This window comes from Schistocerca cancellata, chromosome 8, assembly GCF_023864275.1.
Source record: "Schistocerca cancellata isolate TAMUIC-IGC-003103 chromosome 8, iqSchCanc2.1, whole genome shotgun sequence".
Taxonomy (NCBI): Eukaryota; Metazoa; Arthropoda; class Insecta; order Orthoptera; family Acrididae; genus Schistocerca; species Schistocerca cancellata.
This window is the reverse complement of record NC_064633.1, coordinates 575,796,153-575,821,223: the sequence shown is the minus strand read 5'-3', so window position 1 is coordinate 575,821,223 and position 25,071 is coordinate 575,796,153. Positions and strand designations below refer to the sequence as shown.

At 41.0% G+C, this 25,071-nt stretch overlaps 1 protein-coding gene across 1 annotated transcript in view; it reads right to left on the bottom strand.

Annotated features, from left to right (window-relative positions):
- Positions 1–25,071, bottom strand: part of LOC126095764 (transient-receptor-potential-like protein) — a 191,057-nt gene that overhangs the window by 107,993 nt on the left and 57,993 nt on the right. Inside the window, exons 8-10 of the mRNA XM_049910569.1 lie at positions 17,469–17,703; positions 16,821–16,973; positions 3,775–4,030 (exon numbers count right to left, since the gene is read on the bottom strand). Coding sequence (XP_049766526.1) covers positions 3,775–4,030; positions 16,821–16,973; positions 17,469–17,703 — 644 coding nt within the window. The remainder of the gene's footprint in view (positions 1–3,774; positions 4,031–16,820; positions 16,974–17,468; positions 17,704–25,071) is intronic.

The window sequence follows — 25,071 nt, the reverse complement described above, 5'->3', positions numbered from 1 at the left end:
TGTCTCTGACAGAATTACAATGTCATTGGCGAACCTCAAAGTTTTTATTTCTTCTCCGAATTTTTCTTTTGTTTCCTTCACTGCTTGCTCAATATACAGATTGAATAACATTGGGGATAGGCTACAACCCTATCTCACTCCCTTCCCAACCACTGCTTCCCTTTCATGCCCCTCGACTCTTATAACCGCCATCTGATTTCTGTACAAATTGTAAATAGCCTTTCGCTCCCTATAATTTACCCCTGCCACCTTCAGAATTTGAAAGAGCGTATTCCAGTCAACATTGTCAAAAGCTTTCTCCAAGTCTACAAATGCTAGAAATATAGGTTTGCCTTTTTCTTAATCTAACTTCTAAGATAAGTCGTAGGGTCTGTATTGCCTCACGTGTTCCAACATTTCTACGGATGGTGGTTATTAATAACACCTTTAAATGTTAGTATGGTTACTTATACAAAATTCTGCTCTGTTCTGTCTCCTACCTAAGTAATATCTGAGCTGCCATTAGATCTCCAGTTACTGAGTACCTCTCTACTATTTTCCGTAGGTAAAAGCAAGGTATTTAGGAGAATGTGTATGTCTGTAGTTCGGAAAGTAGAAAAGAGACATTGGCAGATTGACACTTTTACCAATATCTAGATGTGTGCCTTAACAGATCAGTTGGTAAAAGCATGATACACAAAAACTAAGAATGTGGATTATGTCCTAGCCATGCATATAGTTTTAATATGGCAGTTCCACTCCACATGAAACAAAGCAAGCTGGAACTCTTCCACCATCTATTGTTGCACTCCTATTAACAACTGTATATATTTTTCCTCATTTTTCATTCTTTCTGTTCATCTGGTACAATAATGATTTCATAGAAAATCTTAATCATAACACAGAACATTTTGTAGTTGATGCAGTTATCTATAGTGAAGTGCTATGTGAAAAAAGTTGCACAAACATTTAGTGAGATTTGGTCATATTTCAAAGTGGTGCAGAGATTGATAACCTGCTTTAAATGTAAAACTGGGCACTTCTCACAACATATAAAATAGTAACCAATGACTACAATATCATTGAGTAAGGAATCAGTTAACGCATGCAAATACCTGGATATAATAATCTGTATGGATATGAAGTCGATTATGCTTATGTGGGCCTGACATCTATAGCACACCTCTGGACTGGACACCATTTCAGATCTTTGTGTGTTAAATATTGCTGCATATTTATTCAGCTAGCTTCTAAGCTGGCCTCATGAGGGTGAGTGGATCTCATTCCACATTTTCTCAGAAGAGATAAATCCAAAGTGATCAATAGGAATTGAAACTGGGATCTCCACTTAAGCTAGCGACACTACTAGACCATGGAGGCAGGCAAGTTATCCATATTGTTTATATGAAGCATATGCCCAAATCTGTCAGAATGTTACTCAGACCATATTCCATGAAGATTCATTATTGAGATGATATTTTTCAGTATGCTGATTAAAGTGATGTGTTTAGTTCTACTGGAACTATATTAATCAAAAGTAATGGATAATTGAAATTATCATGTATTGGTAGATGTTGACTGAGCTAATTAGTGGCTTAGGAAATATTATTTGTTTATTTATTTATTTATTGTTCTGGTGATCCATGTTGTGACAATATCACAGGATATGGAACATGTCAAAAATCAATTGTAGCACATAAAAACAAAACAAAATGATTTCATATTACAGTAAGCAGTAACTTAGGTTCTACTACAGAAAATCAAGTTTGAGAGATAAATAAATATTACAAAATAATAATTGTAACAAAATAATAAGTGTACAAAATAATAGAAATAAAGTAATAATAAAAATAATAAAAAATCAGCACACCATTTGAAAGCTCTGACTTCAGACTTTACAGTTAAGTTGTTTTAATTTTACAGAAAATTGTTAACTGAACAGATGATTAATATTGAATTCCAGTCAGACTCAAAATTACTGTTGCCTTTTGTGTCATTATACCTATATAAATCCCAAGTTTACCATTATAGTTTGGTTGCCACAATCTTTCTGGACCAACTGAAACCCTTCATTTATCAGTTGTCACAAATTAGGTACTTGCATAAATTATCATAATATCAGATCTCGAAACTGTACTTGTAAATAGGTAGTTCCCAGTGTTGTTGTTGTTGTTGTTGTCTTCAGTTCTGAGACTGGTTTGATGCAGCTCTCCATGCTACTCTATCCTGTGCAAGCTTCTTCATCTCGCAGTACCTACTGCAACTTACATTCTTCTGAATCTGCTTAGTGTATTCATCTCTTGGTCTACTCCGGGGGCCTTGTTCCGACTCAGGTCTTTCAGTGTTCTGTCAAACTCTTCACGCAGTATCATATCTCCCATTTCATCTTCATCTACATCCTCTCCCATTTCCATAATATTGTCCTCAAGTACATCGCCCTTGTATAGACCCTCTATATACTCCTTCCACCTTTCTGCTTTCCCTTCTTTGCTAATAACTGGGTTTCCATCTGAGCTCTTGATGTTCATACAAGTGGTTCTCTTTTCTCCAAAGGTCTCTTTAATTTTCCTGTAGGCAGTATCTATCTTACCCCTAGTGAGATAAGCCTCTACATCCTTACATTTGTCCTCTAGCCATCTCTGCTTAGCCATTTTGCACTTCCTGTCGATCTCATTTTTGAGACGTTTGTTGATAGAGACACAAACAAACACACTCACAAAATTCAAGCTTCGCAACCCACGGTTGCTTCATCAGGAAAGAGGGAAGGAGAGGGAAAGACGAAAGGATGTGAGTTTTAAGGAAGAGGGTAAGGAGTCATATGTCTGCTTGTGTCTGTATATGTGCGGATGGATATGAAAGCTTGACTTTTGTGTGTGTGTTTGTGTTTGTTTGTGTCTCTATCAACATACTAACGCTTTCATTTGGTAAGTTACATCATCTTTGTTTTTAGATATAATTATATTAGTTAGTTTTTTAGTTTATTGCATGGTACTTTGATCATGATTGCAACTTCGTGATATGATGTGCAGGGAGTCAGTTCTATAATCACAGTATGTCTTCTCAGTGGAAAATATGGAACAAGCTGACTGTTTGCTAATGCCAATGTCAACAACATTTTTCAGTAGTCAGTTCTACAGGACCACAAATCAGTGTTTTCATGGGTGTGGTTGTCGAGCCTGGTGGTCTAGTGGTAAAAGCACATGCCTGGCAACAAAGAGGTTATGGGATTGAATCCCGGTTGAACCATGCAAAATTTCTGTCAACCTTTAATCTAGCCTTCACTGCTCAGTGATGTGAGGAATTTCCAGGAACGACATGTAGTTGAATTCCAACTTCCACCAGGGTTAGCTTAGGGGGATACAATTTGCTGAAGCAATTTCCGATTGAAAGACTTATGCCTGGCCATTGAGCCACACAAAATTATTGTTGTGGATGTGGCTTCATCAGTGGATTTTGTAGACATACAATTAACAGGAAGGAAGTATCATTCAGTATCTTAAGTGATACTTGTGTCATTTGCACTTTGACATTATTTTTTATTTTGTAATGATTAATTCACTTGAAGTAGTAATGTGAATTTTATAAAACGCCCTGTGGTTTGCCTAAACACTGTTGTAAAGCATGTGACAGAAGAATTGTAGATACAGATGTGGTATACTAAAAATCTTTTCTGTTACATCTTAAGGAAGAGAAGGCAAAGTGGTAGGAATTTCGAATAATGTTCACTGATTCAAGAAGACCATACACAAGTTATTCTTTTGTTTGCAACTTCTGAAAGAATTTTAATGATCTTACCTAAAAACATTGGCAGCTGCAAAGAGACCTTCTGCAATTAATTGTGGATCAAAAGCATCCCACTGCTCACGAGGTATGTAAGCTGTTGCAGGGTCATGAGCAATCTCTTGTGATTGCTGTATATATGCTGCAAACCGCAGTACTGCAACTGCCACGTAAAGTGAGTTCCTGGTGAAATCTATGAAATTCCACATATTGCGCAGATAATCTCGTAGACCTTCCACATATATCTCCATGGTTTCTTCCCAGATGAAACCTACAGGTATAATTCGATATTAATGATACTGTAATGATTAAAAAAAACAATGTGCTTCTATTCTGGACCAAATGGTTGACATGGGAGGAAATTAATTTAGGTCATAAAAATCAAAACATATCAAAAGTGGATTCTATTAAATGGCTATTATTAAATCAGGATAATTTGTCTTGAAATATACAATGTGACTGCATAGCAACTAAATTCTGTAACTTTGCATTGTCAGTACAGACATTATCTAGTACTACTCACACACAGAAAATGACATACCACAGTTATTTTGAATTTTGATAAGGTGTGGGACTGCTTTTGAGAAATTTCAAGACACATTTTGCTCATTCTGAGGCTGTAGAAAGAAATCATTATTAACATATGTATTGCACACCTAAGGGATTATGTCATTCATTACTTAAAAACCTGGTATTATTACACATTTCTTTCCCTCTACATGTGTGGCATTAAATTTCTGCTTTCAGAAAGGGAATTACACAAGGGAATCCTTTTGACCATTCATATAACACAAGAAAGAAAGGTTAGATATATGTGCTAACTTCCTGATGTATGAAAATGAAATTCTACAACAGACTAAGATGTTCTGTGGGACCATGTGAGTCAAAGCTGTTTGGCCGTGGGATATAATTCACAGAATGCTGATGAAAATTAAAATTAAGAAAGAACAACCATTTGCAGTAGTACATACAGATAAATAACAAATAAAGGTCTTAAACTGTTGCAGTGATTTCTTGTACAGAATAAAAGAAGTTTGCAAGAATAAAAGGAGTGTGCCATGAGAAAGCCTTTTAACTTTGATATGAAGATCTAGGATTTATCAATTTTTCAGTTCAGCAGGAAGCCTACTGGAAATGGAACTTGAGGAATTTTACACATCTTTCTTTAGAATATTTAGTTAAGTGTTATCTAAGTGCAAATATTTGTGTTATGTGTTCACTAGGTGAATGCTGCAGTTAAGCACAGTCAATGAAGACAAATGCAGGAAGGAAGTGCATGACTACAATCTACCCTCCCCTCTTTTACACCACCCAGAACACAGTTCATCGCTTAATATGGCTCTATTGCTCTTAGATGTGGTATGACCACTTAATATTTCTTCTTAACCACTTCATTTAATAGTAAACATTAATTTTATTCCATCAAAACACTATTTTTAATCATCTGTGCACCCCCTATAATGTGGAAACTATTAGTCTTAGGGAATTTAATGTAGTCTAGTTTTGTACTGGGATATATTATCACTAGAAGCAGCAGTTTTTTTGTTATTGAAGAAAACAGAGAAAAGGTAAACTTTAAACAGCCCCCAACACCAACACTCAGAGCTTTAGTATGTTGCTCATGATATTCCATCCCACCACTGTTCAAAAGTACATGATTTTTCCCCTAAGTTTCCTTGTGCCAACTGATCTAGTTTCTTGCAGAATCGGTTCGTGTTATGAACCACAAATCCTATAAAAGAACACATGTGTATGGGTGACAGACTCAGAATTCTGAGACACTGGAGCCAAGACCTGCATGAAAATTGTAAACTGACTCCACATATTACTGGGACTGCCTTTTTCAGGGCAAAGAATAATTATTCATGCATGCACACAGTTGCCCCAAAACAGAATTTTGTAGGAAGTGGTAGAATGGAAGTAAATGATGTACAGGAGTTTGCATTTCAATGTCAGAGATTATTCTTACAGTGAGGATAGTGACATTCGTTTTATGAACAATATCCTAAATGTGATATGACCAAGAAACGTTTTCATATCCCTGCAGATCTAAGAGTTTAAAATTTAGTTGACCTGTGATAACAACAATTTGCTTTCAAAAGAATCCTGTATCAAAAACTGTATGCACTGTGTTTTGTTATAGTTAAGTAACAGTCTGTATTTGTTAATGGTTGTAGTAAGTATTCCAGGAAATATCCATCCTTACAAATGAAACATATGTATTCTTGTTCTAACCCTGAACACAATAAAAGACATGGTTTAAGAAACCAACTATTTATAAGTCACCATGACAGCATAAGTACAATGCAGTACAGAGAACATGCACAAGAGTGCCAGATGGAGCTGGTACATCACTATGTATGAACCATTTGCCCATCAGGGGCCACTTGCTGGTATCTTGTGGGGATCCGGAGCAGCTGAACAGCACACTACTCAAATGAACGCATGCATTGACATATGCATTGGTAGTGGTTGTGCAGGTGTAATAATGTACTGGTTCTACATCTACATCTACATTTATACTCCGGAAGCCACCCAACGGTGTGTGGCGGAGGGCACTTTACGTGCCACTGTCATTAACTCCCTTTTCTGTTCCAGTCGCATATGGTTCGCGGGAAGAACGACTGTCTGAAAGCCTCCGTGCGTGCTTGAATCACTGTAATTTTACATTCATGATCTCCTCGGGAGGTATAAGTAGGGGGAAGCAATATATTCTATACCTCATCCAGAAACGCACCCTCTCAAAACCTGGCGAGCAAGCTACACCGCGATGCAGAGCGCCTCTCTTGCAGAGTCTGCCACTTGAGTTTGCTAAACATCTCCGTAACGCTATCACGGTTACCAAATAACCCTGTGACGAAACGCGCCGCTCTTCTTTGGATCTTCTCTATCTCCTCCGTCAACCCGATCTGGTACGGATCCCACACTGATGAGCAATACTCAAGTATAGGTTGAATGAGTGTTTTGTAAGCCACCTCCTTTGTTGATGGACTACATTTTCTAAGGGTTCTCCCAATGAATCTCAACCTGGTACCCGCCTTACCAACAATTAGTTTTATATGATCATTCCACTTCAAATCGTTCCGCACGCATACTCCCAGATATTTCACAGAAGTAACTGCTACCAGTGTTTGTTCCGCTATCATATAATCATACAATAAAGGATCCTTCTTTCTATGTATTCGCAATACATTACATTTGTCTATGTTAAGGGTCAGTTGCCACTCCCTGCACCAAGTGCCTATCCACTGCAGATCTTCCTGCATTTCGCTACAATTTTCTAATGCTGCAACTTCTCTGTATACTACAGCATCATCCACGAAAAGCCGCATGGAACTTCCGACACTATCTACTAGGTCATTTATATATATTGTGAAAAGCAATGGTCCCATAACACTCCCCTGTGGCACGCCAGAGGTTACTTTAACGTCTGTAGACGTTTCTCCATTGATAACAACATGCTGTGTTCTGTTTGCTAAAAACTCTTCAATCCAGCCACACAGCTGGTCAGATATTCCGTAGGCTCTTACTTTGTTTATCAGGCGACAGTGCGGAACTGTATCGAACACCTTCCAGAAGTCAAGGAAAATAGCATCTACCTGGAAGCCTATATCTAATATTTTCTGGGTCTCATGAACAAATAAAGCGAGTTGGGTCTCACACAATTGCTGTTTCCGGAATCCATGTTGATTCCTACAGAATAGATTCTGGGTTTCCAAAAATGACATGATACGCAAGCAAAAAACATGTTCTATAATTCTACAACAGATCGACTTCAGAGATACAGGTCTATAGTTTTGCGCATCTGCTCGACAACCCTTCTTGAAGACTGGGACTACCTGTGCTCTTTTCCAATCATTTGGAACCTTCCGTTCGTCTAGAAACTTGTGGTACACAGCTGTTGGAAGGGGGGCAAGTTCTTTCGCATACTCTGTGTAGAATCGAATTGGTATCCCGTCAGGTCCAGTGGACTTTCGACTGTTGAGTGATTCCAGTTACTTTTCTATTCCTTGGACACTTATTTCGATGTCAGCCATTTTTTCGTTTGTGCGAGGATTTAGAGAAGGAACTGCAGTGCGGTCTTCCTCTGTGAAACAGCTTTGGAAAAAGGTGTTTAGTATTTCACCTTTACGCGTGTCATCCTCTGTTTCAATGCCATCATCATCCCGGAGTGTCTGGATATGCTGTTTCGAGCCACTTAGTGATTTAACGTAAAACCAGAACTTCCTAGGATTTTCTGTCAAGTCGGTACGTAGAATTTTACTTTCGAATTCACTGAACACTTCACGCATAGCCCTCCTTACGCTAACTTTGACATCGTTTAGCTTCTGTTTGTCTGAGAGGTTTTGGCCGCGTTTAAATTTACAGTGAAGCTGGCTTTGCTTTTGCAGTAGTTTCCTAACTTTGTTGTTGAACCACGGTGGGTTTTTCCCGTCCCTCACAGTTTTACTCAGCATGTACCTGTCTAAAATGCATTTTATGATTGCCTTGAACTTTTTCCATAAACACTCAACATTGTCAGTGTCGGAACAGAAATTTTCGTTTTGATCTGTTAGGTAGTCTGAAATCTGCCTTCTATTACTCTTGCTAAACAGATAAACCTTCCTCCCTTTCTTTATATTCCTATGACCTTCCATATTCAGGGATGCTGCAACGGCCTTGTGATCACTGATTCCCTGTTCTGCACTTACAGAGTTGAAAAGTTCAGGTCTGTTTGTTATCAGTAGGTCCAAGATGTTATCTCCACGAGTCGGTTCTCTGCTTAATTGTTCGAGGTAATTTTCGGATAGTGCACTCAGTATAATGTCAATTCATGCTAAATTAGTTCTTATTGATTGTGTGTTCTTCAGTCCAGAGACTGATTTGATACAGTTCTTGACGCTAGTTTATCCTGTGCAAGTCTCGTCATCACTGAATAACTAGTGCTACATATATTCCTTTGAACTTACTGTAGTTGAGATTTGGTTTCCTTACAGCGTCATTAGCAAACCATAAACTTTTATTTCTTCTCACTCAACTATTATTCCCTTCCCAATTTTATATTTGGGTTCCTTTACTGCTTTCTATGTACATATTAAATAACTTGTGAACTACAACCCTGCCTCATTTCTTTCTCTATTACTACGTCCCCTTTGTGTCCTTTGACTCCTATAACTGCAGTCTGGTTTCTGTAAGAGTTCTAGAAACACTTTTCCTCACCAAATTTTATGACTGATAACTAGAGAATTTCAAAAAACATATTGCAGCCAACATTTTAAACACTTTTTCTGAATCTACAAACACTATAAACATGAGTTTGTCCTTCATCAACCCATCTTCTAAGGTAAGTCATAGGGACAGTGTTGCGTTGCATATTGCTAAATTTCACTAGAACCCAAAATGAATATTCCCCCAGATCAGCCTTTACCGGTTATTTCATTTTTATGTGGATAATTTGTGTTGGTATTTTGTAACAATAACTTTTAGAACTGATTGATGAGTAATACCCACACCTATTCACTTCCTCATCCCTTTTCAATAAAATTGTCTTCAAATTTGTTTCCTTTATGCATTCCTTCTGCATATGCCTTCTACCTTTCAGTTTTTCCTTTTTTACTTAGTACTCACTTCCCATCTAAGTCTTGTTATTCATAGAGTTGCTTCCCCTTTCTCCAAAGGGTCTTTTTTTCCTCCTATGTATGGCACATACCTTTCCTCCATTCATATTTATTTCTATGGCTTTGTATTTCTCTTTTAGCAATTTTGGACTGCTATGTGCATTGAAAGACACATGCAAATAGAAGTAGTTCTGTTAATTCAACATTGCCATTTGCAGTCTATGGATTACCTGTGGATACATATCATAAATAAATCTTCAAAAAGTAAATACCTTTTGATATGTATAATACTAGACCCAGCGTTGACCCTGTCTAGAACAGTTATGACCACCTTCTCAAAGGGATCCTCCTCCCCTCCCCGAAGACCATCCCTTGCAGACATTTCAGGAATTCCTCACATCCAGTGTTGCCTCCCAGTCCTTCTTGAAGAACATCCCGAGAACCCCCAGCATCACCCCAGCTGAATCCCGTATGTGGCAGAAGGACTGCGTCAACTCTCTGACACCTCAACCTACAAAGCTGTTACCCAGGATCCCATTCCCTCCATCCAGACTGAGCTGCAGAAAATCCTAAAAATCCTAGGTTCCTCACAAGGCCTCACAATGGCTTCCATAGACCTACTCACTCCACCTGAGCTACGTACCCCTACCTTCTACCTATTACCCAAAACCCACAAAGAGAACCATCCTGGCCAACCCATTGTGGCAGGCTTCAAAGCCCCAACATAACATATCTCAGCTCTGGTAGACCAACACCTCGAACCTATCACCCGCAGACTCCCATCCTATATAAAAGCCACAAACCACTTCCTAGAATGCCTCAAATCCATTCCCACTCCCCTCCCACCTGAAACCTTTCTTGTCACCATAGATGCTACATCCCTTTACACAAACATCCCACATACCCATGGTCTCTCTGCCCTTGAACACTACCTCTCCCAACACCCACCCGAAGATCTTCCAAAAGCCTCGTTCCTTATCACACTTACCCACTTCATCCTCACCCATAATTACTTCACTTTTGAAGGCCAGACCTACAAACAAATCAGGGGAACGGCCGTGGGAACCAGAATGGCTCTGTCCTATGCCAACCTCTTCATGGGCCACATGGAAGAGGCTTTCCTGAAGACCCAACAGCTGTTTCCCCTGGCCTGGTATAGGTTTATAGATGATATCTTTGTGGTCTGTACGCATGGTGAAGAAACACTCCGTAATTTCCTCCATAACCTCAACTCCTTTTTGAATCAGAATGTCACCTGGTCCTTCTCAAAAACCCAAGCCACCTTCCTGGATGTTGACTTTCATCTTGTTGAAGCCTACATCCACACCTCTGTCCACATCAAACCCACAAACAAACAACAGTACCTTCACTTTGATAGCTGCCATCCATTCCACATCAAATACTCCCTTCCGTACAGCCTAGGTATTCATGGCAAACGTATCTGCTCCAGTGATGAATCTCTCAACAATTACACCAATAACCTGACCAGTGCTTCCCTCTCCCACAACTATCCTGCAGACCTTGTCCACAAACAGATCTACATTCCTCCCCATCCCACAACAATGTTCCTACCCCCAGACCACACAGAAGCATCCCCCTTGTCACCAAATATTATCCTGGACTCGAATACATCAACAAATTACTCCGCCAGGGATATGACTTTCTCAAGTCAAGCCCTGAAATGAGATCATCCCTTGACAATATTCTCCCCAAACCAACCAGAGTTGCCTTTCGTCACCCCCCTAATCTCCGTAACATCCTTGTCAAACCATACAATATTCTCAGACCACCTTCTCTACCCAGTGGTTCCTACCCCTGTAACCGACCCTGCTGCAAAACCTGCCCCATGCATCCCCCCACAACCACCTACTCCAGCCCCACTACTGGTAAAACATACACAATTCAAGACGGGGCTACATGTGAAATGACACATGTCATTTATCAGCTGACATGCCTGCACTGCACAGCCTTTTACATTGGTATGATGACAACTAAACTGGCTGAGCCCATGAATGGGCACAGATGCACTGCCCACCTAGGAGATGTCCAATACCCAGTAGCAGAGCATGCCCTACAGCTCAATTCTAGGGACCTAGGAACCTGCTACACTGTATGTGTCATTTGGCTTCTCCCAACCAACACCAGTCCCTCAGAACTGCGGAGATGGGAACTTGCACACCAACACATCCTTTCATCCCACCATCCCCCTGGACTGAACCTACATTAACCAACCTCACTCCCATTTACTCTTCAGTCTTCTCCTCTTTCCCTTTCCTCTTTAGCCATTCACGCATCTTTTCATCCTACATAGTTGTGTTTATCTTTGTACTATATACCTCTTTACTTCTGCATGCATCCTCTTTGGTTTGAAGCCGGCACAGTACTTACAGTAGAATATCTTTGGCTTCCCTCTGACATCCATGCCTCCATCTTTGCTACCCTCCCTGTTTACCTTTGCCCTGTTGATTCATAACCTGGGTTGTGAGTAACTGAATCCACTTTTCCTTCTTCCCCTTTTTTCCCCTCTCTCCTCCCTGATGAAGGAACAAAGTTCCGAAAGCTATGATACATAAGTTTTCTGTTCTGTTTTGTGTATCTATCGACTGTACTGAGCTGAGGTAAGTACTGGCCAGCCCCTCTATCTCTTTGTTAGTATTTGTTTCACATCTTTATATGAGATTTTCCAGTAATCATTTTGAAATTGAAGATACATGAGCCAAATTATTCTCCAACAATGCTAGTCCTCACAGCTCAAAAATAGAAAATGTTAATATGATACTACTAAAGTGCAGGAGCATCCACGGCAGGGTCCCATAATTAGTATCAGTTATGAAAGGTAAAAATACCCAGGCTTCTGTACACCCCACACACAGTCAGCTACCTAGGTAGCAACCTGTGACATGTAGTGCACATATTACCCCTTCAGGGGGACCCTACAGTTCTCAACTCTATGGTGCAAGTCTAGGAAGTCGCAACCTAGCTTATTATATAACGTTTGAAGGTTCTGGTTCAATCGTGTTACTTGACACAGAACCATGGGGTCACTGTCAGTTCCGGGAACAGTGCTGCAAATTATGAGCTTCATAGAAACATCATGTCTTCTCAATCTTCTCTGCAAGTTGCTGGAATGATCCAGGTATGACCTTATAACCCAGGTGACAGACATTATTTGTTCCAATATGCACTACAGTCTGTAGTTGGTTACACACTGTTCCCCCCAGTGGTGGTCAGATAGCTTCTTCAACATGTTGGATGAAGCCCCAAGTATAAACACTGAATGTACCTGATGTTCCTTCATGTCCCTTGCTGTGACTTCCCTAAGGGTACCATTATTCATCATATGTTTGAACAGCTGTCAATTAATAGACTCCTCATTTGCCTCCTCATGACACTGGGCAAAGCAGATTTACCAAACGGTGAAGTGAGATCCAGTGGCTCAGTTTTAGTTTCAGTGGAAGACATCACCTTGAACCTGTTGGTTAGGGGGATGCTCTGTGAGCAACATGCAAGAAGGTATCAACATGTCTCCATGCCCTACAGGAATATGAAAATCTCTTCTCTTTAGACCTGTAAAATGTACAAATGCTTATATTTCCAGCCATACCCTGTCTCCTCTTCTGTCTTATCTAAGTACACAGTAACTCATATCCCTCCTCAACCTTAATGCTTTTGTCTTAACAACATAACAAAACACTCATTCCTTTCAGAGCAAAATCATTTCTATCCCACTCTCATCACTCAGTTGGTTTTGTGAAGTTCTTTTTGGTAGCCAGAACCTGACTTTGGAATGACCCTCCCACCTCATTATGTCAGAGAACAGGCTGAAAGACAGTTAATGGCATACCTACTGAAGCAAGTATAATGTATGCCTTTACTTCCTGTACATACTCATTACCCTATTACAGTCTTCTTTCTAACCAGATCTTCCTAATGTCCCTATGCTCTTAGCTGTTGCAGTCTACGTAAATTTCCCTGTCTCAGAACTTGCTGTATCAGGAAGTATCATCTTATTCCATGTATAAATAAGTTTGCAGCTGCCACTATCATTATTATTATTATTATTATTATTATTGTTATTACTATTATTATTATTATTATTATTAATATTGTTATTAGTGGCAGTAGCAGAAATAGAAGTACTGCTAGTATTAACTGTATTAGTTCTAGTCAGTATTATTTAATCACATCAATTCTAGATGCATTCAGGTCATATATAATTCTGTAAATACAATTCTATTACTGTTTGTCATATTAAAGTTGTTGTTATTTCTTAGTTATTAGTTAACAATGATGTAAATAAATATTGTGAGTGTGAAATCCTGATCTTATTTAAGAGAGGGGCTGAAGACCCTAATGCAATCAGGTTAAACAAAAAAATAAATAAATAAACAACAGCCTGCCTTATGATTTCTTTTTGCTACCTAAATAATAAACTGGGTTTGATAAATATTTTCATTCACTTTTCTATTAGTGCAAAATATTTTCCACATAATGCAGTTAACTCCAGTGACATTTTAAGAGAAGTTTCCTTTTGCAGACTTCCTCTACTTAATAGATAATTGTATATTTAGAAACTTGTAGCAAACATAGTGTAAAAGAATAATGTACTTCTTGTTGTTGTTGTTGTTGTTGTTGTTGTGGTCTTAAGTCCAGAGACTGGTATGATGCAGCCCTCCATGCTACTCTATCCTGTGCAAGGTTCTTCATCTCCCAGTACCTACTGCAACCTTCTGAATCTGTTTAGTGTATTCATCTCTTGGTCTCCCTCTACGATTTTTACCCTCCACGCTACCCTCCAATACTAAATTGGTGATCCCTTCATGCCTCAGAACATGTCCTACCAACCGATCCCTTCTTCTAGTCAAGTTGTGCCACAAATTTATGTTCTCCCCAATCCTATTCAATACCTCCTCATTGGTTATATGATCTACCCATCTAATCTTCAGCATTCTTCTGTAACACCACATTTTGAAAGCTTCTATTCTCTTCTTGTCCAAACTAGTTATCGTCCATGTTTCACTTCCATACATGGCTACACTCCATACAAATACTTTCAGAAACGACTTCCTTACATTTAAATGTACACTCGATGTTAACAAATTTATCTTCTTCAGAAACGCTTTCCTTGCCATTGCCAGTCTACATTTTATATCCTCTCTACTTCGACCATCATCAGTTATTTTGCTCCCCAAATAGCAAAACTCATTTACTACTTTAAGTGTCTCATTTCCTAATCTAATTCCCTCAGCATCACCTGACTTAATTCGACTACATTCCATTATCCTCGTTTTGCTTTTGTTGATGTTCATCTTATATCCTCCTTTCAAGACACTGTCCATTCTGTTCAACTGCTCTTCCAGGTCCTTTGCTGTCTCTGACAGAATTACAATGTCATTGGCGAACCTCAAAGTTTTTATTTCTTCTCCATGGATTTTAATACCTACTCCGAACTTTTCTTTTGTTTCCTTCACTGCTTGATCAATATACAGATTGAATAACATCGGGGAGAAGCTACAACACTGTCTCACTCGCTTCCCAAACACTGCTTCCCTTTCAAGTCCCTTGACTCTTATAACTGCCATCTAGTTTCTGTACAAATTGTGAATAGCCCTTCGCTCCTTGTATTTTATCCCTGCCACCTTCAGAATTTGAAAGAGAGTATTCCAGTCAACATTGTGAAAAGCTTTCTCTAAGTCTACAAATGCTAGAAACGTAGGTTTGCCTTTCCTTAATCTAGCTTCTAACAAACGTCGTAAGGTCAGTATTGCCTCACGTGTTCCAATATTTCTACAGAATCCAAACTGATCTTCCCTGAGATCGGCTTCTACCAATTTTTCCATTCATTTGTAAAGAACTCGCGTTAGTATTTTGCATCTGTGACTTATTAAACTGATAGTACGGTAATTTTCACATCTGTCAGCATCTGCTTCCTTTGGGATTGGAATTATTATATTCTTCTTGAAGTTGGAGGGTATTTCACCTGTCTCATACATCTTGCTCACCAGATGGTAGAGTTTTGTCAGGACTGGCTCTCCCAAGGCCGTGAGTAGTTCTAATGGAATGTTGTCTACTCCCGGGGCCTTGTTTTGACTCAGGTCTTTCAGTGCTCTGTCAAACTCTTCACGCAGTATCATATCTCCCATTTCATCTTCATCTACATCCTCTTCTATTTCCATAATATTGTCCTCAAATACATCGCCCTTCTATAGACCCTCTATATACTCCTTCCACCTTTCTGCTTTCCCTTCTTTGCTTAGAACTGGGTTTCCATCTGAGCTCTTGATATTCATACAAGTTGTTCTCTTTTCTCCAAAGGTCTCTTTAATTTTGCTGTAAGCAGTATCTATATTACCCCTAGTGATATAAGCCTCATATCCTTACATTTGTCCTCTAGCCATGCCTGCTTAGCCATTTTGCACTTCCTGTTGATCTCATTTTTGAGACGTTTATATTCCTTTTTGCTTGCTTCATTTACTGCATTTTTATATTTTCTCCTTTCATCAATTAAATTCAATATTTCCTCTGTTACCCAAGGATTTCTACTAACCCTCGTCTTTTTACCTTCTTGATACTCTGCTGCCTCCACTACTTCATCCCTCAGAGCTACCCATTCTTCTTCTACTGTATTTTTTTCCCCCATTCCTGTCAATTGTTCGCTTATGCTCTCCCTGAAACTCTGTACAACCTCTGGTTCTTTCAGTTTATCCAGGTCCCATCTCCTTAAATTCCCACCTTTTTGCAGTTTCTTCAGTTTTAATCTACAGTTCATAACCAATAGATTGTGGTCAGAGTCCACATCTGCCCCTGGAAATGTCTTACAATTTAAAACCTGGTTCCTAAATCTCTGTCTTACCATTATATAATCTATCTGAAAGCTGTCAGTATCTCCAGGGTTCTTCCATGTATACAATCTTCTTTTATGATTCTTGAACCAAGTGTTAGCTATGATTAAGTTGTGCTCTGTGCAAAATTCTACCAGGCGGCTTCCTCTTTCATTTCTTAGCCCCAATCCATATTCACGTACTTCGTTTCCTTATCTTCCTTTTCCTACTACTGAATTCCAGTCACCCATGACTATTAAATTTTCCTCTCCCTTCACTATCTTAATAATTTCTTTTATCTCATCATACATTTCTTCAATTTCTTCGCCATCTGCAGTTGGCATATAAACTTGCACTACTGTAGTAGGTGTGGGCTTCGTGTCTATCTTGGTCACAATAATGTGTTCACTGTGCTGTTTGTAGTAGCTTACCCGCACTTGTAGCAATGTTAAACTTAAGGGTTTTTCATTGTTTCATATTTATTTACAAATGCTAGCCACATTTAAAAACAGTGTTTAATAATGAGCTATGCAGAATGTAACTAGCTAAATGGTACAGCCACTAGGCAGGAGCAACATCTACTCGTGAAGAAGCATGATTTCTGAATTGTGTTGCAAGAAAAATGTGCACTGAAAACACATACCTGCAACGTACACAAGCACAACGCATTCTAAGAGAGTTGGAGGATTGCCTCGTTGTTTCAGTAGCTGCTCCTCCAATTCTCTTCTCATGCTATCTGTTCCAAATAACTGTATAACTTGCACCTCCGCTCTCTGGGACACCAGAATAAGGATCACTGCAACAACACAAGAGATTATATTTCTTTGTTGTGTGAGGACCAAATAAGTTGTTAACAAATGTAGGTCATACAAATTAAGTTTTCGCTATGAGCTGATATGAGCAGATTACTATTTTCCATGTTACTAAATAAAGGGCTTTGAATGAATTCTTGGGTTGGCTCCTGTTACACTCTAGTGAATGTGCCTTTGTATTATACAAACAATAAAACATCTGCAGACTGTTACAGAAATTAAGTTTCTTAATACTGTATCATTATGTTTGACAATTTAATATGATCTGTGAAGAATGTTTGTTACATTCTGATTTCGTCATAATAATTACCACGTCTGAGACAAAAACATGTAACACACTACAATAATTTTGTTGTCAAAATCATGTTTAAGATAATATACAAAAGAACAAAAAAGCCACAATTTTGAATTTCAGGGTATCTGATAATATATTACAAATTTTTGCGTGTAGTTAAATGACCCATTATGTTCTTACTTACACAGAAAGAACAGATAAGCTGAGGCATGTATTAAAAATTTCATGAAGGGCTTCCTCATCAGCTTCCCAGTGTTTGTGTTGGGTGCAAACATGTAGAGCATGCAGTAGAAAGGAAAGAGTAGAGCCACGCTGGTGATCTGGAGCAGCTTTTGCGTGATGGATTTCCGTCGAAATCCTGGGACACCTTCATACCAGATGGCTGCCAATAACTGCTGTATGTTGGGGTGTGCCACAAACTGTGTAAGATGAAGAAGAAATTTAATTAAAGAGAGTTCAAACAGTGCCCATTATTATTTCGGGATAAGTAAAAAAATAAACATAAAATTATACATATCAAAGATGTAGGCAAACTCTTTGCCTTTACAAATGTCTGCTTGTGTCTGTGTATGTGTGGATGGATATGTGTGTGTGTGCGAGTGTATACCTGTCCTTTTTTCCCCCTAAGGTAAGTCTTTCCGCTCCCGGGATTGGAATGACTCCTTACCCTCTCCCTTAAAACCCATATCCTTTTGTCTTTCCTTCTCCTTCCCTCTTTCCTGACGAGGCAACCGTTGGTTGCGAAAGCTTGAATTTTGTGTGTATGTTTGTGTTTGTTTGTGTGTCTGTCGACCTGCCAGCACTTTCATTTGGTAAGTCACATCATCTTTGTTTTTAAATATATTTTTCCTTCGTGGAATGTTTCCTTCTATATATATATATATATATATATATATATATATATATATATATATATATATATATATATGATATGGTTATAATAGAAGGAAACATTCCACGAAGGAAAAATATACTTAAAAACAAAGATGATGTGACTTACCAAATGAAAGTGCTGGCAGGTCGACAGACACACAAACGAACACAAACATACACACAAAATTCAAGCTTTCGCAACAAACTGTTGCCTCATCAGGAAAGAGGGAAGGAGAGGGAAAGACGAAAGGATGTGGGTTTTAAGGGAGAGGGTAAGGAGTCATTCCAGTCATTAATTTGAACCCAACAATTACGTTTGTTATTGTCGCCTTTGCATTTCGAAATCTTTCCTGTCGTCTTATTTCTCTTTTTTCTCTTTATTTTCTCTTTCTATTTTTACCAGTAGTTTCACTTTGTATTCACCTTCCCCTTTTACCGTAATCTACTATACAATTTTATCCCGCCTATATATGCTCAACAATACGTAACCCACTTCCCAATCATAACCAAAAAATTTTATTTTCCGTTTTCAACACTACCGCTGCTATAAAATCCACCGTTTCCAGTTCAATAACAGCTGCTTTCACGTATTTAACAACCATTCTGGCTAGTTCTAATAACTTTAAGTTTATTTCCACTTCCGTTTTTCGCACATCACTGATCATTTTAGCCGCTCCCCACAGGTTTTAACGTCATTATTTCTACAATTGTTAGCCCCATTTTCGTAATCTTTCACCACAACACCACTCCTTTAATACGTTTTTTCGAAATTTTCTCGAAATTTTCCCGAATTTCTCCGTCCTTTGACGTGATTTAGCGGCAACACAACCACCTAACCTTTTTCCACATCGCTGTCTACCAACCCAAGTTCACCACAGGATCAACTTAACCAACACTTTTTCGCCTTTTTTCATACCAGATCTCCAATTGCTTTCTAGTTCACCTTTATCTCTCCCCATATATTTCTATCCTTCTTTTTCATTTCAACCTCATGTTAAACTTTCCACCTTCAATACCATGTCACCCTCACAACACCCCCACAACGACCCCATTAAGTTTTATTTACATTCCCTCCGCAAACATGCCTTCACCCTAGCCAGATTACGCTCACATATTTTATTTTCTCAGGCTTGTCTGACATTTGGCATTACCCCCAAAGGCCTCACACTTAAAGTTCCCATCTCTGGCTGCAACCCTTCTTTCCATCAGTCCCTATACCAGTTCCAAACTGAACAATCCATTGCCCTCACCCACCTAATCCTTCACCTACACATCAACTCAGCCAATGAACACACCCGTCAACTCCTATCCTTAATAAAAGTCCTCAATCTTTCCTCTCCCACATCCACACCGGTTGTTCAGAGCATCCTCCTACAGGCCAACCGCCAATTAGAACAGCATGCCACCCTTCACCTCAAAAAACTATCCAATCTCCTGGTTTCCCACCTCCGGAAAGGCAACTCACTCACCCTTCACAACCTTTCCAGCAAACCTCAACCTCCTCTCATTGCACACAAACCCAGTCTCTCCCATCTACTCAATCTCCCACTTCCAGCTCCACTCCCTCCAAAACCTCAAAATTCCGATCAACACGATCTGGCACCACAACACCCTAATTCAGTAGTTAACCTTTCCTCCAAACCTCTCTCCCAATCCGAAACCTCTGTCCTATCCAAAGGCCTCACCTTCAGCCCCACTCCCAGATTCAACCAAACAGCCCTCGTCAAAGATTTACTGTCCTACACTCGTACTCTCTGCTGGAAGTATCACTTTGCCACGAAGAAAAATGATCCTAATCCTACCCCTAATGATCCAACTCCCCAAGACACTATCCAAATTGAACCCTGCCTGGAACAGTTCCGTCCTCCGTCACAGCGGGACCCACCTCCTCTTCCTCAAAATCACCCTCTCCAAACCTTCCAGGAATTTCTGACTTCCAGCCTTGCCTCTCAATCCTTCTTAAAAAACCTTAATCCTGCTCCCAACATCACCACTGCTGAAGCCCAGGCTATCCGTGATCTGAAGGCTGACCGGTCCATCGTCATTCTTCCGGCGGACAAGGGTTCCACGACCGTGGTACTTGATCGTCGGGAGTATGTGGCTGAGGGACTGCGTCAGCTTTCAGACAACACCACATACAAAGTTTGCCAAGGTAATCCCATTCCTGATGTCCAGGCAGAGCTTCAAGGAATCCTCAGAACCTTAGGCCCCCTACAAAACCTTTCACCTGACTCCATCAACCTCCTGACCCCACCGATACCCCGCACCCCTACCTTCTACCTTCTTCCTAAAATTCACAAACCCAATCATCCCGGCCGCCCCATTGTAAAAAAACCCTAAGGTAAGTCTTTCCGCTCCCGGGACTGGAATGACTCCTTACCCTCTCCCTTAAAACCCACATCCTTTCGTCTTTCCCTCTCCTTCCCTCTTTCCTGATGAGGCAACAGTTTGTTGCGAAAGCTTGAATTTTGTGTGTATGTTTGTGTTCGTTTGTGTGTCTGTCGACCTGCCACACTTTCATTTGGTAAGTCACATCATCTTTGTTTTTAAGTATATATATATATATCTCCGGAGTTCTCCGGGAACTTGCCCTTCAGCATATCCTCTCTTCTCGCTATCCGCCAGGCCTCAATCTCCGCTAATTTCTAATTTCAATTTGCCGCCGCTCATACCTCACCTGTCTTTCAACATCATCTTTGCCTCCATACTTCCGCCCCGACTGACATCTCTGCCCAAACTCTTTGCCTTTACAAATGTCTGCTTGTGTCTGTGTATATGCGGATGGATATGTGTGTGTGTGCGAGTGTATACCCGTCCTTTTTTCCCCCTAAGGTAAGTCTTTCCACTCCCGGGAGCTCTAACCAACCCTTTTTCGCCTTTTTTCACACCAGATCTCCATTTGCTTTCTAGTTTTACCTTTATTTCTCCCCATATATTTTTATATTTATTTTCATTTTCATTTCAGCCTCGTGTTCCACTTTCCACCTTCTAGTACCATGTCACCCTCACAACACCTCCACAAAGACCCCATTAAGTTTTATTTACATTCCCTCTGCAAACATGCCTTCGCCCTAGCCAGATTACACTCCCATATTTTATTTTCTCAGGCTTGTCTGACATTTGGCATCACCCCCAAAGGCCTCACACTTAAAGTTCCCATCTCTGGCTGCAACCCTTCTTTCCGTCAGTCCCTATACCAGTTCCAAACCGAACAATCCATTGCCCTCACCCACCTAATCCTTCACCTACACATCCACTCAGCCAATCAACACACCCATCAACTCCTGTCCCTAATAAAAGTCCTCAATCTTTCCTCTCCCACATCCACACCGGTTGTTCAGAGCATCCTCCTACAGGCCAACCGCAAATTAGAACAGCATGCCACCCTCCACCTTAAAAAACTATCCAATCTCCTGGTTTCCCACCTCCGGAAAGGCAACTCACTCACCCTTCATAACCTTTCCAGCAAACCTCAACCTCCTCTCATTGCACACAAACCCAGTCTCTCCCATCTACTCAATCTCCCACTTCCAGCTCCACTCCCTCCAAAACCTCAAAATTCCAATCAACACAATCTGGAACCACAACACCCCAATTCAGTAGTTAACCTTTCCTCCAAACCTCTCTCCCAATCCGAAACCTCTGTCCTATCCAAAGGCTTCACCTTCAGCCCCACTCCCAGATTTAACCAAACAGCCCTTGTCAAAGATTTACTGTCCTACACCCGTACTCTCTGCTGGAAATATCACTTTGCCACGAAGAAAAATGATCCTAATCCTACTCCTAATGATCCAACTCCCCAAGATACTATCCAAATTGAACCCTGCCTGGAACAGTTCCGTCCTCCGTCACAGCGGGACCCACCTCCTCTTCCTCAAAATCACCCTCTCCTAACCTTCCAGGAATTTCTGACTTCCAGCCTTGCCTCTCAATCCTTCTTAAAAAACCTTAATCCTACTCCCAACATCACCACTGCTGAAGCCCAGGCTATCCGTGATCTGAAGGCTGACCAATCCATCGTCATTCTTCCGGCGGACAAGGGTTCCACGACTGTGGTACTTGATCGTCGGGAGTATGTGGCTGAGGGACTGCGTCAGCTTTCAGACAACACTACTTACAAAGTTTGCCTTGGTAATCCCATTCCTGATGTCCAGGCGGAGCTTCAAGGAATCCTCAGAACCTTAGGCCCCCTACAAAACCTTTCACCTGACTCCATCAACCTCCTGACCCCACCAACATCCCGCACCCCTACCTTCTACCTTCTTCCCAAAATTCACAAACCCAATCATCCCGGCCGTCCCATTGTAGCTGGTTACCAAGCCCCCACAGAACGCATCTCTGCCTACGTAGATCAACACCTTCAACCCATTACATGCAGTCTCCCATCCTTCATCAAAGACACCAACCACTTTCTCGAACGCCTGGAATCCCTACCCAGTCTGTTATCCCCGGAAACCATCCTTGTAACCATTGATGCCACTTCCTTATACACAAATATTCCGCATGTCCAGGGCCTCGCTGCGATGGAGCATTTCCTTTCACGCCGACCACCTGCCGCCCTACCTAAAACCTCTTTCCTCATTACCTTAGCCAGCTTCATCCTGACCCACAACTTCTTCACTTTTGAAGGCCAGACATACCAACAATTAAAGGGAACAGCCATGGGTACCAGGATGGCCCCCTCGTACGCCAACCTATTCATGGGTCGCTTAGAGGAAGCCTTCTTGGTTACCCAGGCCTGCCAACCCAAAGTTTGGTACAGATTTATTGATGACATTTTCATGATCTGGACTCACAGTGAAGAAGAACTCCAGAATTTCCTCACCAACCTCAACTCATTTGGTTCCATCAGATTCACCTGGTCCTACTCTAAATCCCATGCCACTTTCCTTGACGTTGACCTCCACCTGTCCAATGGCCAGCTTCACACGTCCGTCCACATCAAACCCACCAACAAGCAACAGTACCTCCATTATGACAGCTGCCACCCATTCCACATCAAACGGTCCCTTCCCTACAGCCTAGGTCTTCGTGGCAAACGAATCTGCTCCAGTCTAGAATCCTTGAACCATTACACCAATAACCTGAAAACAGCTTTTGCATCCCGTAACTACCCTCCCGACCTGGTACAGAAGCAAATAACCAGAGCCACTTGCTCATCTCCTCAAACCCGGAACCTTCCACAGAAGAACCCCAAAAGTGCCCCACTTGTGACAGGATACTTTCCGGGACTGGATCAGATTCTGAATGTGGCTCTCCAGCAGGGATACGACTTCCTCAAATCCTGCCCTGAAATGAGATCCATCCTTCATGAAATCCTCCCCACTCCACCAAGAGTGTCTTTCCGCCGTCCACCTAACCTTCGTAACCTCTTAGTTCATCCCTATGAAATCCCCAAACCACCTTCCCTACCCTCTGGCTCCTACCCCTGTAACCGCCCCCGGTGTAAAACCTGTCCCATGCACCCTCCCACCACCACCTATTCCAGTCCTGTAACCCGGAAGGTGTACACGATCAAAGGCAGAGCCACGTGTGAAAGCACCCACGTGATTTACCAACTGACCTGCCTACACTCTGAAGCGTTCTATGTGGGAATGACCAGCAACAAACTGTCCATTCGCATGAATGGACACAGGCAGACAGTGTTTGTTGGTAATGAGGATCACCCTGTGGCTAAACATGCCTTGGTGCACGGCCAGCACATCTTGGCACAGTGTTACACCGTCCGGGTTATCTGGATACTTCCCACTAACACCAACCTGTCAGAACTCCGGAGATGGGAACTTGCCCTTCAGCATATCCTCTCTTCTCGCTATCCACCAGGCCTCAATCTCCGCTAATTTCTAATTTCAATCTGCCGCTGCTAATACCTCACCTGTCTTTCAACATCATCTTTGCCTCTGTACTTCCGTCCCGACTGACATCTCTGCCCAAACTCTTTGCCTTTACAAATGTCTGCTTGTGTCTGTGTATGTGTGGATGGATATGTGTGTGTGTGCGAGTGTATACCTGTCCTTTTTTCCCCCTAAGGTAAGTCTTTCCGCTCCCGGGATTGGAATGACTCCTTACCCTCTCCCTTTAAACCCACATCCTTTCGTCTTTCCCTCTCCTTCCCTCTTTCCTGATGAGGCAACAGTTTGTTGCGAAAGCTTGAATTTTGTGTGTATGTTTGTGTTTGTTTGTGTGTCTATCGACCTGCCAGCGCTTTTGTTTGGTAAGTCTCATCATCTTTCTTTTTAAATATATATATTTAAAAAGAAAGATGATGAGACTTACCCAACAAAAGCGCTGGCAGGTCGATAGACACACAAATAAACACAAACATACACACAAAACTCTAGCTTTCGCAACCAACGGTTGCCTCGTCAGGAAAGAGGGAAGGAGAAGGAAAGACAAAAGGATTGGGTTTTAAGGGAGAGAGTAAGGAGTCATTCCAATCCCGGGAGCGGAAAGACTTACCTTAGGGGGAAAAAAGGACAGGTTTACACTCGCACACACACACATATCCATCCACACATACACAGACACAAGCAGACATTTGTAAAGGCAAAGAGTTTGGGCAGAGATGTCAGTCGGGACGGAAATACAGAGGCAAAGATGATGTTGAAAGACAGGTGAGATATGAGCGGCGGCAAATTGAAATTAGCGGAGATTGAGGCCTGGCGGATAGCGAGAAGAGAGGATATGCTGAAGGGCAAGTTCCCATCTCCGGAGTTCTGACAGGTTGGTGTTAGTGGGAAGTATCCAGATAACCCGGACGGTGTAACACTGTGCCAAGATGTGCTGGCCGTGCACCAAGGCATGTTTAGCCACAGGGTGATCCTCATTACCAACAAACACTGTCTGCCTGTGTCCATTCATGCGAATGGACAGTTTGTTGCTGGTCATTCCCACATAGAACGCTTCACAGTGTA